At 41.8% G+C, this 18,916-nt stretch overlaps 1 protein-coding gene across 2 annotated transcripts in view; it reads right to left on the bottom strand.

Moving 5' to 3' along the window:
* The window catches only part of GFRA1 (GDNF family receptor alpha 1), a 191,048-nt gene that overhangs the window by 43,051 nt on the left and 129,081 nt on the right, over positions 1-18,916 (bottom strand). For both annotated transcript variants that reach the window (XM_064144309.1, XM_064144308.1), the window contains exons 5-6: positions 8,067-8,176; positions 1,122-1,256 (exon numbers count right to left, since the gene is read on the bottom strand). In XM_064144309.1, coding sequence (XP_064000379.1) covers positions 1,122-1,256; positions 8,067-8,176 — 245 coding nt within the window. The remainder of the gene's footprint in view (positions 1-1,121; positions 1,257-8,066; positions 8,177-18,916) is intronic.

Below are 18,916 nucleotides of genomic sequence, written 5' to 3'. Positions count from 1 at the left end.
CTCAGGTGGCCAGCACCAGAACGAGAGGACACAGCCTCAGGCTGCACCAGGGGAGATTTAGGCTGGAGGTGAGGAGAAAGTTCTTCACTGAGAGAGTCATTGGACACTGGAATGGGCTGCCCGGGGAGGTGGTGGAGTCGCCGTCCCTGGAGCTGTTGAAGGCAGGATTGGACGTGGCACTTGGTGCCATGGTCTGGCCTTGAGCTCTGTGGTAAAGGGTTGGACTTGATGATCAGTGAGGTCTCTTCCAACCTTGGTGATACTGTGATACTGTGATACACAGTGCAATTTATACTTACTTACAGCAAATCCCTCATACAACAACTACAAGTCTTATCTGGTTTTATATATGAATCTTTTAGATTATAGAGAAGTCCCTCAAGTGTTTTTCTAGGTACAGACACTGTCTGACTGTTAGGGTCCAAATATGATATGAGATGCAAACATATTTCTATAGGATACAACTCTGTCATTCTGAATTCTGTGATTCTATGAACTCTGTAATTTGAGTTTTTTTCCAAAAGCCTCTCATGTTTGCAATCTTGACCATAAAACACCATACCAGGAATGCTTGGCTCATCTAATTCTTACACCTACAGCAGAGCCATCCTTAATAAGTGCAAAGAGATAGCCTTACTGTATCATAACAGTGACTGAAGGAGCTGAGTCTGGTTAGCCTGAAAAAGAGGAGGCTGAGGGGAGACCTCATCACTTTCTACAACTACCTGAAAGGAGGTTGTGGAGAGGTTGTTGCTGGTCTCTTCTCACAGATAATTAGTGATAGAACAAGAGGGAATGGCCTCAAGTTCCAAATGGGTAGGTTTAGATTAGACATTAGGATTTCTTTTTCCCCAGCAAGAGTGGTCAGGCATTGTAACAGGCTGCTCAGGGAGGTGGTTGAGTCACCGACCCTAGATGTGTTTAGAAGTTGTTTGGATGTGGTGCTTGGGGATATGGTTTAGAGTGAGCCTTGTAGAGTAGGAATATGGTTTGGACTTGGTGATCTTGAGAGGCTTTTCCAACCTGCATTTTTCTGTGATTCCATGATAACATACTTACACAGCAAAGAGCCTCCAGAAAACCTGCTAAAACACATTTAAGAGACGGAGCTTTGTACTCACTAAGGCATGTGTTGTCCCGGAAGAAATTGAGAAATTTATCGCACTCGTCGATGTCGTTGCCACTGTTGCTGCAGTCACACCATGGGGCAACACTCAGGCTGTTTGAGTCTATGTAGTTTGGTGTCATCACTGTGCCTGGAACAAAGAGTGCAGGACAGTCATGTGAGCAGCTTTTGCACTGAAATATTCTCTCTCTACTAAGAAGACAGCAAGCAGCACTTGGCAAGTCATGTACTAGGAGCTGGATTCACAGTGCAGACCAAGAGCAGGGGTCTTAACTTCGAGACTTAACAGTTCCTGGCTCACTTTGCCCTTTGACACCCAGCCCAGTGCTGTACTTGAGACCCTTGGTTGTTTGAATGAAACTCCTTTAGGGACTGTAAAATGACTCACATAGTGAAGATCCGTTGCCTTCCTCGAAAAGGTTTATATTGAATTCCCACAGACAGCTGCATCAGCACAACTGACAGGTGGAAAAGTGTGGCTCAGGGGAGGACTGAATTGGGAAAAAGTTGGAACCTCTTAAAAGAGCTTTGCTGCCAAATCAAACAGAAGTGGACCTGTGTCCTTAAAGTTACACTCTAAAAAAGCATTTTTTCTTCCTCGCTTGTATTTTTCCCCTCTTTTTGTCCTAGCTGCAAATACATGGCTGAAGCTAGACATCCAGACCTGAGCATCCTCCTGGAGTCTGCAGCCAGCCTGAAAAAGCATTTCTGAAACACATGAGCAAGGAGAATGCCAGCCATGCTGAAAGGAGCCTTAATACAGATCGAAGGAGTGTTAGCCCCATGGTGCTCATTAGCGACCTGACAACAGAGTGGGTTGTGGCAATGAATATAGCAAAACTGTACCTAAAATGGTACAGCACACTCTTTGTGGGTACTAAATTACTAGTACTACTCCTGTGTCACTACTTTCTGGTGCAGCAACTGTTTCCTCAACATTGTCAACAGCTGGAAACCAAAAGGTTCGTTCTAACACTAGGTAAATAGTCTCACATTAGTATGTCAACTCGAGGCTACCACGAATGAAGTAAAACCAACGAATGCATTTTGTGTCCTAAAAGGCACACAAGCAACTGTTCATCACTCATCTGGATCAGACAATTGTTATATAACAATTGGAGCACTTACTCCAACAAGCAGTCTCACTGAAGTCAGAGATTTCAAACTTCCCTAGGGATTGAGAAGTTTGAACTTCTATTTCATTTTGTCTGACCAAATGGGAAAAACTGAATGAAAAGAAGGAGGTATTCCAGACTGTACTGATGAAAGCTGTTGTAGGAAATAAGTTCTCCACTTAGTGATCTACAGTCCTAGGACAGGCTATAAATCACAAGGAAATATGCTCACATCTCCTCAAAACTGCCATCAAAGTAGTCATTAAGATGATGGAATAGATGAAGGATAAATATTAGCGACCCAAAGCGTACACTAGCAGAGAAAATTTGGTCCATAGGTCCAGGGTCCAAGAGTCTGCAGTAACATACAGGAAAGGGCTATCAAACATCAAACTTTAAAAAAAAAAGAGGAATATTAGAAATAACATAAATCACAGAATGATGCCAAATAGGCTTCAGGCACCACTAGGAACTGAACAAATCAACATATGCAAACTGCTGCATATACAATGTGGGAGACAAGGAAGAAGAGACACTAAAGGCTGGCCTGAAAAAAGCAGTAAATGTATGTGAAAATGAATGCAGTTCCACTGCCCAACTCACAAAAAAACATCTCTTTTTGAGATGTTCTTAAACTAGAATGCAATCCCATATCTTTATCTACTCCCAGCTTTTAACAGATAGTTGCCATACCAATTGCTCAAATTCTCTGTGAGATGAGCACATCAGTAAATAGCAAAGTGCAAAATGTATTAAACAGAGGGAGAGAATTCACTAGAACGGGCAAATATAATTTGCACCATTAATGAAAACTTGACAGCAGATTAAGGGAGGGAGGCTGTAGCCAGGTGGGGGTCGGTCTCTTCTCCAAGGCAACAAGCAACAGAACAAGGAGACAGAGTCTCAAGTTGTGCCAGGGGAGGTATCGGCTGGATCTTAGCAAGAAGTTGTTCAGAAAGAGAGTGATTGGCATTGGAATGGGCTGCCCAGGGAGGTGATGGAGTCACTGTCCCTGGAGGCCTTCAAGAAAAGACTGGATGAGGCACTTAATGCCATGGTCTAGTTGACTGGATACGGGTGGGTGATAGGTTGGACTGGACGATCTTGAAGGTCTCTTCCAACCTGGTTGATTCTATGATTCTATTCTAGATAAATAAGAAGATGAATAACATTAAATTAAATTAACTGCCCATTATCTGCTTGATGGTTTAGTACATGTTTTCAAGCACATGACACTACCTGAAAAGAAGTGAGAGAAGATGAAAATCAAGAGGATTTTGAAAATTGAATGAAAACAGTAGGCTTCAAAACACAAACAGAAAAAAAACAAACAGGCAAAAGGCTAAGTGGCAAACACTTAGTGAGAGGTTAGAAAAAAACCCAAACATTAAAGGTATTGAGGAAATTAAAACATCACTGAGCTTAAGACTTCCTTATCCTACCAGAAAGTGTTGAGGTAATTAAAATGGGTCAAGACAGGGACTAAAAGCATAACAGATAGTAAGGTGCTATTAAGGTTGATGAATACAGAAAGACAGGACAAGGAATGTGTATACACAGCACACAAACTGTACATCCAGCAAAAAAAACCCAGAGTGGCTGAAAGAGCAGCTAGTAGAAAATCAGTCTGTCATTTCAACCTGGGGGCAGATGTGAACCCAAGCGGATTATATGCTTGGTTTCCTGAGGTGGATTTTCTTTTTCCCCGGCAATGTGTGTGTGCCTTCGACTTCCCCTTCCCCACCCCCACTAGCTGGCATCTTGGAAATTCTGCTGAAGGACACTCACAGATCAGAGAAACCATGGCAGCAAAATAGGACATGCTCGGTTTTCTGCGCTCTGTGTATCAAATAGTCCTGCAATGATCTCAGTAGTAGGCAGTGAGGTCTTGATGTTTAAGACAAAAGCAGAATTGACCTGAACGCAGCCAAGAGGTTGCTCAAATTAAGGTGAATTAAGAATGAGGAGATGGGAGTTCAGGAGCAGGGCCACATGAGTGAAGTTCCTTTGTCCTAAAGCAACTTCACCATATTCACAAAATCTCTCCTGGAATCCCTGGGAATCCCAGGGAAACTAGGTGGATTTCACTGTGGACAAGGGGAATTGTGTAAGAAAGTGAATGCTAAAGCAGATCTTAAAGCCACCAGTTAGAACAATACCTAACTGATAATGGGAGTGTAGACAAGTACAGATGGTCTAACTAGTATGGCCTCAAGCTGAGACTAGGTAGGTTTAAATTGGACATTAGGAAGAGTTTTTCATGGAGAGAGTGGTCAGGCACTGGAATGAGCTGCCCAGGGAGGTGGTGGAGTAACCAGCCCTGGATGTGTTTAAGGGTGGTTTGGATGTGGTGCTTAGGGACATGGTTTAAGGTGAATCTATTTATAGAGTTATAGATTGGACTTGGTGCTCCTGAGGAGTTTTTCCAACCTGGATATATCTGTGACTCTGTGACCAAAACACTGAATCTCAAACATGGCTATCTCCAGTCTTATTCTACATTTGATAATGGTTATAGTTTTCTCTCTTTTTAAAATACATTACTCTATTCCTATTACTAGAATAAGGAGCCTAAGCAATGAATTAAAAATTCCCATAAAATAGACATACCTTTAAAATCATATATACACATCCTGATAAAAACTTTAAAGGACCCTAGATAGACTGTCCTCCATTTAAGTGGCAAAGGCATCTCGTACAAGAACTGTGCCTGACTCTGCTTCCGCTGCAGTCATTCATTTCAGGTGGGATTGCACTCTGTCCTAGTGAGAACACACCTGGAATACTGTGTCCAGTCTGGGGCTCCCCAGTTCAATAAAGACAAGGACCTGCTGGGAGAAGACCAGCAAAGAGTCACAAGGATGACTGGGAGACTTGAGCATCTCCCTTATGAAGAAAGACTGAGAGCCCTGAGGCTCTTTAGTCTGGAGAAGACTGAGAGGAGATCTGATCAATGTGTACAAATATCTGAGGGGTGGGTGTCAAGTGGATGGGGCCAATTTCTTTTCAGCAGTCAGAAGCAATAAGTCAAGGAGCAACAGCTACAAACTTGAACGGAGAAGGTTTCACCTCAACATGAGGAGAAATTTCTTTACAGTGAGGGTGACAGAGCCCTGGAACAGGCCACCCAGAGGGGTTGTGGAGTCTCCTCCTCTGGAGACTTTCCAAACCCTTCTGGATGCATTCCTGTGCAAACTACCCTAGGGGATCCTGCCTTGGCAGGGGAGTTGGATTCGATGATCTCTGGAGGTCCCTTCCAACTGCCAAGGTTCTGTGACTCTGTGATTCTGTAACTGCATTTCCATCACTGTGTGACAGCAGAAGCACATCCACTGCGCCTTCCATAGAGACTCGTCAATTTTCCTTAACAAATTCTACAGAGGTACAATTTTTGCTGCATTTAATGAAATGGCTAAATGAAAGAATATTTTATTTTAATGAACAATATTTTATCTTAATTAAACACCTGGAGATCCTGAAGCTCTGATGAATTAATGAATCTGTAACAACTTCTTACCTCTAGTCTACCTCTTCTCTCTCCCTAGGTTTTATATATCCATTAAGCAGACATTTGAAAGATTGTACCTCTGATTTCTATCTCAGTACCTTACAGATTTAATGCTCTTCACATAATTTACTCTCCTTTTTATATCAGTTTGATATCAGAACCAGGAATTTACTCCTTCAGTGAGTGTTTTGGTAATTTTCTTGGCTTACCAGAATTACTACCAAGAAGTAAAACTCTTGTCACACTAGTCAGTTCCAATCATTTTGCATGGGCTTTGGGGCCAGCAGGAAGGAAGAAAAATATTCATTTTTTTGCTTTGAAATTTTGATCTCCTTTTGATTTCAACTCCTCAGGGATCCATTCCAAATTTCTGATGTGTGACAATGTTTTGCAGCATACCCATCCACAGCGACACAAAAATACCTGACTATAAAAACTGGGTCATGCTTGGGGTTACATTGAAAAATGGATCCAACAAAACTGCCAGCAAAATTCACTAGTTGCAGCAAGAACTTCTTGGCAGCTCTTACTCAGATGTATCTATTGGTAACAGTTACTCTTTGCCAGCAGCCAGACTTCTTAACTTCATTGAATAGATCAGATTTCAAGGCTATCCAATTCTTTTCTTTTGGAGTCAAGTGATGTTCTGTCACAGCTGTTCATGTATTATATCCTTTGCATACCACTTTCAGGGAAGTCCTTCTGCTCCTTTACTCAGCACTGGTTAGGCCACACTTTGAGTCTAGTTCTGAGCCCCTCAATTTAAGAAAGATGTTGAGGTCCTTGAATGTGTCCAGAGAAGGAGACCAAGGGTGGTGAGGGGGCTGAAGCATGGCCCTATGAGGAGAGGATGAGAGAGCTGGGAGTATTCAGCCTGGAGAAGAGAAGGCTCAGGGAAGACCTCATTACTGGCTATAACTAACTGAGAAGAGATTGTAGCCAAGTGGGGGCTGGTCTCTTCTCCCAGGCACCCAGGGTCAGAACAACAGGACACAGTCTCAAACTGCATGAGGGCAGGTTTAGGCTGGATCTTAGGAAAAAGTTCTTCCCAGCAAGAGTGATTGGCATTGGAATGGGCTGCCCTGGGAGGTGATGGAGTCACCATTCCTGGAGGCATTTAAAAGGAGGCTGGATGAGGCACTTAGTGTCATAGTGTAATTAATTAGAAGGTGTTAGGTGATAGGTTGGACTCAATGCTCTTAAATATCTTTTCCTATCTGATTAATTCTGATTCTGTCTTCATCTCTTAAATTGTAGAGGAATATCCTTTGCAACCATCACCTCTTATTTTATCAGTTGCCACATGGACTTACCTGACTTGTTAGCTGCTATAGTAGTAACAATGATAACAATATGCCACTGAATAGAGCTTTCAGTCATTTTTCAGCAAACCCAACCTATCTTAGAAATATTTCATTTTGGATATTATCTCCTGAGACATTTATTTCACAGCAGGACTTGCTTTAGAGCCTCAGCTGGCACCTTCATGCCCAGCAGAAGGGGATATTACTGAATCGCAGCAGGTGCAGGCTCTAAGCTTAAAAACATCTTATCTGGTGGCCTTTAAAATTTATTTGTTTCAGAGTTTTGACATTCACTTATTCTTTGCTGTCCAACCATGGTATTTCTACAAGTCCACCTTCCTGAAATGATTTCTCTTTCAGGAATCAAATAGTGCATGTGGTATATGGAATCTGGCTTGCATAAAGCTATCTTTGTGCCTGTTGTCAGGAAGACGACAGCAAACAAAATGACGCTGAAGAGGGAAGAGGATTTCAGAAGGTAATTCTCATCTCGGTGTGCTTCCAGTGGCAGGCATCTCAGAAAATACTTATTAGTGGACAGAACGACACCATGGAAAGAATAGCAGCCAGAAGTGAAACAAGGCTGGGTTGGTCAATGGTGTCATTCCTCAGACGTCCTGCAAACTTCCCTGGAGAGGCATTTACCCAGTCTTGCAATGGCAGTGGTAAAACCATCCTAGCTGCAGTTTCATTTGTTCTTTTCTAATTCCTGCTTCATGGTTCTGTCCAAATTCAACCACCTTAACAAGCTTTACTTTCAAACCTTGAATTTATTTCAAATTCAAGCACTTTTCCCTCCTTATCTCCAACCCCTGATTTCCTTGCAATGCACGAATTTACCCCAGGAACCTCTGTGAGGTAAAGCAGGGCAAACACACTTAAGTGGAGAATTTTTCCTGCCATCGTATTGTTCAGTATTATTTTCCATAGCTTTTCTTTCATGAGAGCCTTTAAAATAGAGTTTGGATGCTTTCTTAGCCCCAGCAAGCCCCCACCCTTCCCTGCCTTCTTACCAATAAGCCCCGAGTAAGCGAGGAGGCAGTCAGCATAGTTTTCCTTCAGACAGCTACTAACAGAGCGTGACTCAGGCTGGCAGTTTGTGAAGAAATCTGCAAGGCGAGATCTGCAAGATGAAGCAAAATACATACCTTTAAAAACCAAGCCTGCAGGCATTCTTACCTTTCACACTCTTTATTTTTGGGCAAGGCTTAATATTCTTTAACTTCAATGTGTATTGGACACATTTCAGCTACGAGAGTCTCTTACTGAGTGAGATGCATCGCTTTCCAAAATCAGTTTTTTTGGAGTCAGAACAAAAACAAAGTGTAAGGAAACAGTAAAAAGGGACAGAAAAACAGGGAAATGCTTGCCCTTGGCTAAAAGAAGTGCTCTGCATTTTCATGCCAAAAAAGACAAAGAGCTGTTTTCTCATATGAGCAGTCCTTTTGCTGGGTCTGAACTTTAACTGGAATCTGTTATTCTAAAGATTCAGAACACAGTTTCTTCTGTTTTACTGATTACCCAAAACTGCATGTTTGTGCTCATGCAGTCCTCTTACTACGTGACTTGAGACAGGGCCTGCTTTGGTACTGCCTTGAGTTCCCAGGGAATGGGTTTATCCCTGCTCTGGACTGGCTTGCAGAACTAGCTGGCTGAAGTGCAGTAGCAGGCAGATCCAAACAGCATGGTCTGCACAGCCCCCTGGAGCCACACTACTGAGAATCTATTTGTTCTTCTAAGATGTGCATTTATCCAAAGTCTGTAGTACTGAGGGGAATGTGTGCTCTGCATCAAGTTCTCCTGCTGAATGGCCACATTATCTTCACTCACTTCACCCAGCCCAGGGGAGAGCATTGCTTACTTCTAGAAAGTGCTTTAAGACTAGAAGTGAAGCTGTATTCCCATTAACAGATTACCACCATGTTGAAAAACATATATATATACACACACACATATATATGAGAGACTAGCAGCCAGCAGCTCTTCTGCTTATTTGCATTTTAAAAGCCATATAATATTCCCATTAAGGTCTGCAAAAATGTGAGGTGGGTCAAGGTCCCACACCCTACAGCCATTCTCCTGCCCACCTTGGCCTGCCCTCCCCAGCTCCACTGGTGCTTCTGCTTAAAACCTGTAAACTTGAAGCAGGGACTTTAAAAATAAAGTGTCATTGAGATCTTTATCTCCATGGACAGAAATTATTTAACCTCCCTACCTCAATATTCTTTCTGAAAAAAAAAATAAAGCAATATTTCTTTTTTTTTTGCATATAACAACTCAGTGATGTTTCAGGACCAGGTGCTTAGTCTTTGCAAAGCCCTCTCAAAACCAAAATAACATAATCTGTGCATTTTTACTGTGCTCTAGCATTATGCAGATTTGCAATATAACTGCCTCTTTTTTTTTCTTTCCAGTGTTGCAAGGAAAACCACAAAAGTAAGCAAAACCAAGTGATTTGCAAGTGATTTACTTTATTTGTTTACATGCTCCAGAGACTAATTATCTTTGTTTGCTTTATTGTTTTACCTACCTCAGAACGGGAGCATTAATTGGCCTGAAAGCAGTGATGGGCAAACTTCAAAAGGTTCACAGGCTTGGTTTGAGGATGCATCCTATAAATAGACTCTATCCAAGCTGTACCTGAATTTATCTGAACTATTCTCATGACCTCTTTTTAGTTCTTTCACTTATTAACTGCCACCAGCAAACCCATGGTTGCCTTCAAATCACAGTCTACTCTAAGTTCTTCACTCCCCTCCCTTATATAACCATTTAACCTTGAGATGGACATCTGTAGCTAGTTGCCTTTAATAGTTTTTATTAAAAAGTAAAGCTTCCTACCATCCCTCCAAGCTGCCTGATACATATGCATCCATTTCTAAATTCCCATCAAGTCAATACTTTGCTGAGAAATATATACTGCACCTATCAGGGGACAGGCTGAAAGGAAATGGATTCCAAGTTAGGGGAAGAGATAAATAGCAACACTGTCAAGAAAATCTGGGCAAGGAAACCCTCTGTCACTGCAGTGATTCCTCTCCCAATCAATAATAAAGATAGTGGCTTAGATCCAGCTTTCTGAGCAATTTGGAACAAAGCAAGCTGACAGGCTCTAAGGTTTTTTACAAGTTCTACTAATACCTGGGTGAAATCTGGTTTAGGACAGAAGAGAACCTACTCTATCTCTCTAGCATGAAAACTCTTTTCCATGGCAGAAAAAACCCAAGCCTGCTCTATGTGTGGCATTGTTGAGTTTTGAAAACAAATTAGGTCCTCAGATGTAAATTCCAGGATTTATATGACCACAAATAAATCTTTTTGGAGATGTAATTATATGATCAACATTGAGATAATCCTGAAAACACTTCTTGCAATCACCGTTCTTCAAAGATCACTTCTCCCTTAGATTATTAGGTACATCAGTCCAGAGGTCATTTACTGCATTCCTCTTCCATAAATGTTTCCAGGGACTGATAACTATGGCATAGCACCAGTCATTTGCTACCCTGCCTGCTTAAGGCATGTATTTATTTGTAAACCCTAAAGGAGGCTAAAATTTGCTTTGCTGATCCCTTCTGCTTACAACTTGATTTCTATGTTAATTTCTGAAGAATATTTGTGGTCATAAAAGGTAATGATCTGACAACATTGCACATTTAAGTTTTCACAAGCCAAATATAGTTCAGATAGCTCCGGTTCAAACATTACTGGACATCATCATGTACTTTCTCCCTAGTGAGGCATCCAAACTTCATATTATCGAAGTTCTCACTCTCCTCTAAGCTGTTGGCTACACCTGATATTTATGTGGATTCATTTCCACTGAAGATAAAGTTAGAGTCAACAAATAAAAACTGAGATGTGTCTCTATCTGCCATAAAATAACTCTCATGAGGAGGGACTGAGGGAGCTGAGGCTCTGCAGCTTGGAGAAGAAGAAACTGAGAGGTGATCGCATTCATGTTTATAAATATGTGCAGGGTGAGTGCCAGGAGGCTGGAGCCAGGCTCTGCTGGGTGATGCCCAATGACAGGGCAAGGAGCAATGGGTGGAAACTGAGGCATAGGAAGTTTCATGTAAAAATGAGGAGGATTTTTTTCCCTTTGAGGGTGACAGAACACTGGAACAGGTTGCCCAGGGCAATTGTGGAGTCTCTCTCTCTGAAGATATTCAAAACCCACCTGGATGCCTTCCTGTGTAATCTGGTATAGGTGATCCTGCTCTGCAAAGGGGTTGCACTGTGTGACCTTCTGAGGCTCCTTCCAGCCCCAGACATTCTGTGATTATTTTCAGCACAAATCTGCTGATTAATACTCAGTGAAGATCTAGCCCAAAACATTTCCAGTAGGCTGGCAGTGATGAAAGTGATCATCAGTAATACCAAACCAGTGGCACTGGTGTTTATCAAGAGAGAGACAAATTAGCCTAATTGGGAAGCACAGAATCATTTATCCTAAAATATTGTATGTGATAATAAGAACTTTTTGGATAAAAGAGAGTATCTTTGCAGGGATGGTGAGAAAAAACAGCCAGAGGACAGTGGTCCTGTTAAAACTATGCATACTGTGTCCACTTGGTCATCCTTCAGCAGGAAGCACCTTGTGGGTCAGAGTGTAAACCACAAGGAGCAGTTTGATAGTCTAAAGTACAAACAGAGTTTACAACATGTGTGTCTCCAAGTGTGCACAATTTTACACCTGCAATGTACATATATGTACTCATTTGCTAACCCACTGCATAGCATGACAGGCAGCTTTATGTTACACATAACATGCAGCAGCACAACATTTAAAAGGAACTACACATTTCTTTCTCTGTTGAAGAGCCACAAATCCTCTTTGCCCACATCAGCATTAATGACTTTTCCCCCTTTCCCTTGCAGAAATCCTTGTAGGAAGAAAACAAAAATAACTTCTCTTTGTAGGGTGAAATTCCTACAAATTAAATGAGTCCTATCTTAGCCCTGCAAAATCTCCTCAAAGTAAACTACAGATCTTCTGGGAAGCTTACTTTAAATGTTTTGTATACCTCTAACTGAAAAAAAAAATATAAATAATCCTATTGGCACATTCAAAGAAAATCTGCTCAAACAACAAACAGGAGACAGAGGGGACAAAAAAAACCCTACTCAAACCTGCTATTCTCTAATGCTTTGTGTTAGCACCAGTAAAATAATTTGTAACAGCTAAAAGCACACAGAAAACAAAGCTAATTTGTTTTCCTTTTGATAGTGGTTGTTTAAATACTCAGCAGGATAAATCAGAACTTTCACATTTCAGTTACAAATAAGCACTGCCAATAGCAGTATTGCCTTTAATCTGTGTATAATTTTTGAGGCACTTTAGTTTTGTATTAGCACATTCTGTTGCACAGACAGCATTGGGTTAGGTTTTCACTCTTCTTTCATTCTTAAGGTCTTGATGCTCTGAAGCTATCTTTGGTATTTATCAGTTCTCCCTCTCTAAAGTTGGTCAGCTCTGCTTCAGTAGTGCTGCAATTATTTGTGGGGATGACATAAAGGATGAATTTGCAAGAAATTTCTGAAGCTGCATTTTCAGTTGGGATATGGTGTAAAGCAGGGCCCACTGGAAGGCAAGTCTATGAATCAGACATAAGAATGCTCCTCAAGAGCTACCGCTGTTGCTGGGTATCAAGGGTTAGGGCTGGGGTGGGCAAATGACAGATGCTCTCTATTAACCCCTCTCCATTCCCAAGGGGAAGAAAAAGTACTGGCAGATGCTGATTTCTCTTTCTTCTTTTTTTTTTTTTAACTCAAGCTGTATACATTTTCAGTTACTGGTACCAAGCCTTGAGAGACAGAAATATTTTCTTTTAACTTTGCTTTTGCATTGGTGATCTTCAGACCAAGAAAGATACAGGCACCAGTAGAGGTTGGGGGCTGTCCTGCTGGAAAGCAGCTCTGGGGAGAAAGACCTTGGAGTGCTGGTGGACAGCAAGTTCTACATGAGACAGTAATGTGCTCTTGTGGGCAAGAGAGCAAATAGCATCCTGGAGGGCATGAGTAAAAGTGCATCCAGCAGGGCTAGGGAGGTCCTTTTCCTCTACGCTGCCCTGGTGAGAACACACATGGAATACTGTGTCAAATTTTGAGCTCCCCAGTTCAAGAGACAGGGACCTGCTGGAAGAAGTCCAGCAGAGAACCACAAGGATGACTGGGGGACTTGAGCATCTCCCTTTCAAAGAGAGACTGAGAGCCCTGGGGCTCTTTAGTCTGGAGAAGAGAAGACTGAGAGGATATGTCATCAATGTGTACAAATATCTGAGGGGTGGATGTTAAGTGGCTGGGGTCAATCTCTTTTCTGTGGTCGGCAGTAATAAGACAAGGAGCAACAGCTACAAACTAGAACATAGAAGGTTTCACCTCAACATGAGGAGAAATTTCTTTACAGTGAGGGTGACAGAGCCCTGAAACAGACTGCCCAGAGGGGTTGTGGAGTCTCCTTCTCTGGAGACTTTCCAAACCCACCAGGATGCATTCCTGTGCAGATTACCTTAGGGGATCCTGCCTTGGCAGGGAGGTTGGATTCGATAATCTCTGGAGGTGCCTTTTAACTGCCAAGGTTCTGTGATCTGTGAAAGATGCTGAGTCCAGATCTCCCACTGACTGCACTGACAGCGACTCCATGTCCAAGGGAGCAGTTCAAACTACATGCCCTGTCAGTGGATGTAGGGAGCAACAGCTACTGAACTCTGTGCTCACCTGGGTGATGTTAGGTGAAGCCTAGACATGCTTACTGCCACCTCTCTTTACAGTGCTGCTTGGGTTAAAGTACCTATTCATGGCTGGATAGCTATAACACAAAGAGTAGGTAAATGCCAAGGCTGAATGACTGGGGTGACTACGCTAATTACTCAAAGCTGCTCCAGCGTCTAGACACCATTTGGCAGACACAGCATAGTCATGTAAGGAAAGTGCTGCATCAATATTCAAAAGAGAAATGAAGTATAAATCTGACACTGAAAAAAAGGCAGAGTAAGTCAATGAGTGTGTGTCACAGTGATAAATGATACCGTTACAGGGGGGAAAAAAAAAGCAGCTAATATTCTTATTCTTCTGAGAGGGTCAACTGTAGTACCCTCCTCTGGAGCTACAAACAGCTCCTGTGTGTAGCTTGGGTGGTGCTATAGGTACTGGGATGCCAAAGAGGTTGGTATGCGGCCAAACTAATGGCCTTGTTGGAGGAGCTTTTCATTTTCTCTTTGTTTCATAAACACACAGTGAGTGGGCAGCAAGAACACAAGGCAAAGGCCACGTAAGAAACTCTATCAACCGGTGAACTGAAAAAAAGCCTCAGAGCAGCTCAATCACAAGAGAGATAACCCCCTCCCAGCACTCAGTAATATCACTTTGACCCTTTTTTTTTTTCCATTAGAAGACTCTAAAGCTGTGCAGTACCAATAGATGTCACATCTCTTTAGTTATATACACACAGTACTGAGCACCTGCAAGCAACTTGAAATGTTGGCAGCTCTTTTTTTTTTTGTAGTCAGTAGGTCATTTTAACATCTTTTTTTTTGTATTTGTTTATATTTTGTATTTCTTTTTTAATTAAATAATTTGTTTCTATTTTGTATGTATATTTTTTTGTAGTCAATAGGTCGTTTTTTATATATATTTATTAAAATGCAATACCGTTAATTTTTTTTTTCAGCAAAAAAGATTGTTTGGGTTTGTTTTGTTTTGTTTTTTTTTTTCCTTTGGTTGGTACCCTCCTTTTCAACACCAGCAGCTGGGCTTTGAGGACACTAATGTCCCTAGCTATCCCTGGAGCTCTTTGTACCTAGTCTATGGCCCAGAACCCCATTCCAGCCCCCTGCGGCCTCAACCCCACTCTCAGAGATGCTGTAGGACCTCAGACTCCAGCTCTTCCCTACCTAGCCATGGGCCACACTCAGTGGGGTTCACCCACATGCCAGTGTCCCAGCCTATCCCTAGAGAGATGCCTGGTGTTGCCCCGGCTGCTCCACTCCCTGGCATGAGTCTTGCCTACATGGTCTGTCCCACCTGCCCAGTGGAGTGCCTACAGATCTCAGACAGCCCCTGGCCTATGCTGCACTCTCACTCAACACTCAGCATTTCTATGTTTTGGCAAGTGAAAAAGAAGAGCAAAAGACAAAAAAAAGCTCTGGTGGCAGACCACTTGGCTCCCAAGACCTGAACACTGAAAGCAATTTCTCTCATGTGAGCAGACCCAAATCTTTTGTAACACTGGCAGAAACCATTAGTGGGCTGTGGACACCACACACCAGCTATTAGCTGGGAAAAAAATAGGTGTTTTATCTAATTTTGCTTCTGGTTTGCTTTTGCTTTTCTCTAAAATTGATGCTGTTCACCTGGAAGCAAAATACAAACAATTCTTATATACCTACAGGCAGCTGAGTTGGATTGTGGAATAACTAGATATATCAGCAGAGGCCACACAAGACTCCTTCAGATGCCTTTTAGCATCACTAATGCTCGCTCAGAGCATCAGACACAGACATGACAGTCCACCAAAGCTGGTTCCTCTTAGCTGAGCACCCACACTTGACTCAAACTGGCTAGCTGACTGTACTGTGTTCCCCACCATACCTACGGGTGTTCATTGCCCAGGCTTTTTGTTTACAAAGGGCTTTTTAGACACCTAGGACTCAAGAGTCATGTAAAGTGAAAAATATTTCCATCTAGCCACATTTAGATCTTAAATTCTATTTTTCCACTAACAAACCTGATTTTTTTCTGAGTAACAAGCACTCTAAATATCCCACACTCATGTTCTCTAATTGTATTTTATGCCAAGACAAAAAACATTTTATAGCACTTTCTGTTAACCTTACACTTTCCCCTCGCTCATGTTGCAGGATCTACTAGAGACTTGTTGGATCTTTTCACACGCTGTCTGCCATGGATAATCAAAAGAACTTAACAAAACACTAACTAGTTTGATAGTTTATCAGTGTTAGTTAAATCCTCTAAGTGAATGACCCAAGACCGTGTGTGAAGGTAACTTGAATTTAACATATTAGGTCTCTTTTGGGCTTAAGGAGAAGTGCTGGACTCAAATGTGATTCTAAATAAGTGTGATATGTTTGCAATTGAGTAATAGAAATATTTTCATACTAGTGGCCTTCCCCTGCAAGCAAAGCAAATCCTGAGTGCAAGGTAATGCAATAAAGAATTAGAACAGCAATGCTCAGATGCGGTGACAGAAACCAGAATTTTCTCTTTCTGTTTGCAAGAAAAGAAAAATGACATCACATAATTTTTTAGAGGCCTGTTTGAGAGAACATCTGGAAAGCATTCCACAGGAAATCAAACCTATATTAAATATGTTCTGCAGGGCTCTGTTTCCTTGCATTGACTTTAAGCGTGCATAATGTGTTTCTGTCTTCTCAGCTGCAGAGAAAACACTTCTCTGAGAATCTTCTACAAAATGACAGGCTCAGCTGTCAGGCTGTGAGCTCTTTCAGGGGATGCTGGTAGGGTTTCTATTTAGTCTGCAGATCTCTGTAGCAAAGCCCTCCAATGACATGAATGCATTCACTAGCTGCTTTCCTTGAGTTTGTGTATTTTAGTTTTATTTCATTTCCTTTATGGTGGCTAATTTGAAGCTTCTAAATATAAATGACTGCCACGGCTAAGGATGTCTGAGCCTTAGACTGTCTCTTGATAGCATGTTACTTAGTGCATTACAGAGAGGGTTGTTCTCACTTCATTAGCTGGGCAGACAGGAGTGGCTTTGAACTACAGGCTGGAAACTTCACAAAATCGCTGTCCATCTCAGACAGCAAGCCAAAGAAATTAGTGCCACTGCAAGTCCTTGAGTGGGCCACTGGATGTTTATTAACATCTACATCATGAGTGCACACTGAAGGAATGTGCTTCCGAGTACCTGAGAAAGATGTCCATGACAATAATCTCTGACACCACTTGGATAAGCTATAATAGGATATTGCTGTCTCAAGCATGAAACTGTTGCAGAGTTTGGAGACAGGAAATAATCTGAAAAAGCCCAATACAAGTTCTCTCTTTACCAGAAAAGTTTCTGTTGGCAGATGAATTTTCCTAAGGAGAGATGCTTTCCGCATAGGAAATCCCTCAACCATAGAATCAGTCAGGATTGGAAGGGACCACAAGGGTCAGCTAGTTCCAAGTGCCCTGCCATGGGAAGGGATACTTCACACTACATCAGGCTGTTTAGAGCCTCATCCAGCCTGGCCTTAAACACCTCCAGGGATGGGGCTTCCACCACCTCCCTGGGCAACCAAAATACAACTGGAAGAGAGCAGATGTAGATGCAAGGAAGAAATTATTTACTGTGAGGATGGTGAGACACTGGAACAGGCTGTCCAGAGAAGCTGTAGATGCTACATCCCTATGAGGCTTCTAGCAACCTGATCTAGTGGAAGGTATCCCAGCCCATGGTAGGGGGTTTGGAAGTAGATGATCTTTAAGGTCCCTTCCAGTCCAAACTGTTCTATGAAGAACATTTTGCAATGTTGCATTATGGCCAGCTACTGAAATGCATCTCCAGCACTTCACAATGCCTAACTAGAAAAGAGAGCATCACAACCAAGAGGACAACCACTGTAACTGATGCCTGAATTGGAACAGAAGAAAAATGAACTGAACATTCAAACAGCAAAGTCAAAGTTTTAATGTGACAGAGACCTTATAATAGGGAGGCTTGCCGTGGTGGTTTATAGAATGTGCTTGAATGAATACAGTGTAAGCACAAACAGGTGGATTTAAGGTTATCTATTAATAATCTTAGGCAAGGGCCACAGTCAGCTTACAGAGAAAAATCTATATTCAACTGCAAACACACACAGCAGGAAACTTTTTGTGTCATAATCAAAGCACAGAGGGGGAAAAAAATCACCACCTCTGTGAAGAAGCGTTTGCAGATACTGGTGCACTTACATCTGGCTTCCAGTTACTCCATCAGTAACATGGTAGTGCTTAAAACATAATGAAGGCAATGCAATTTCTATTCAGTAGACATTAAAATGCTAAAATTTCAAAATATGCATGTGGCTGTCACTTGCTCTCTTGAGAAACAAAGTTTTATTTTTAGTTCCAGTGCTTACATTTTCTTGCAGCTATTTTAATAGATGAACTGCCACCAGAAATATTCTCTTGCTGGGGCCTGATGTAGAATGATATAAATAACCTTTACAAAGTCCAGCATAATGGAATGGTAAAATCAGTTGACATTCTTTTAATTAGCACTGCCTGAAGATTTACCTACAATGAACAGCCACAGCCAAATCCAGCCCTGGAATAAATCCACTGAAGTCATTGATGTCAGAGGAAGCAGACTGGGAATGGACTTGATAAAACAACTCTGTTATTCACATTAAACACAGAGCAGCTTCTTGCCTGTAGCATGTACATGGTTTGAGGTAAAGGAGAAAAAACATTGGTTTACTAAAGAAAATACATGTTGCTTTGTGCTGGAAACAGAAAGTTAGATGAATGTTACTGCATGCACATGAAAAGGAATCAAAACTCTACTCTGCACCAGGTTTAAGGGATTAGTGGGTGGAAACTACTCATGCAAAGCAACAGATGCTAAACTCCTGCCCTCTACAAAAATCTCTCAACTACCAATTCAGTGGTACTCACTGGAACCCCACCCAGCAAAGCTTTGCTTATCTGTAAGAACATGAGTAGCTCCAAATTTAGATGTCTCTTAAAGACTAATGAGAAATTTAACTTTCTTGGATTTCAGTATTTTTGACTAAACATGAGTGAAACTGCTTCATTAATAGATGTAGTTTCATATTCCCTCCCCCCATGGCAAGTGAACAAAATGGGTCACATTTGCCCTGCTGTAGCCTCCTTCTTGGCTTGTCTTTCT

Source organism: Pogoniulus pusillus, chromosome 6, assembly GCF_015220805.1.
Source record: "Pogoniulus pusillus isolate bPogPus1 chromosome 6, bPogPus1.pri, whole genome shotgun sequence".
Classification (NCBI taxonomy): Eukaryota; Metazoa; Chordata; class Aves; order Piciformes; family Lybiidae; genus Pogoniulus; species Pogoniulus pusillus.
This window is presented reverse-complemented; position numbering and strand designations above follow the sequence as displayed.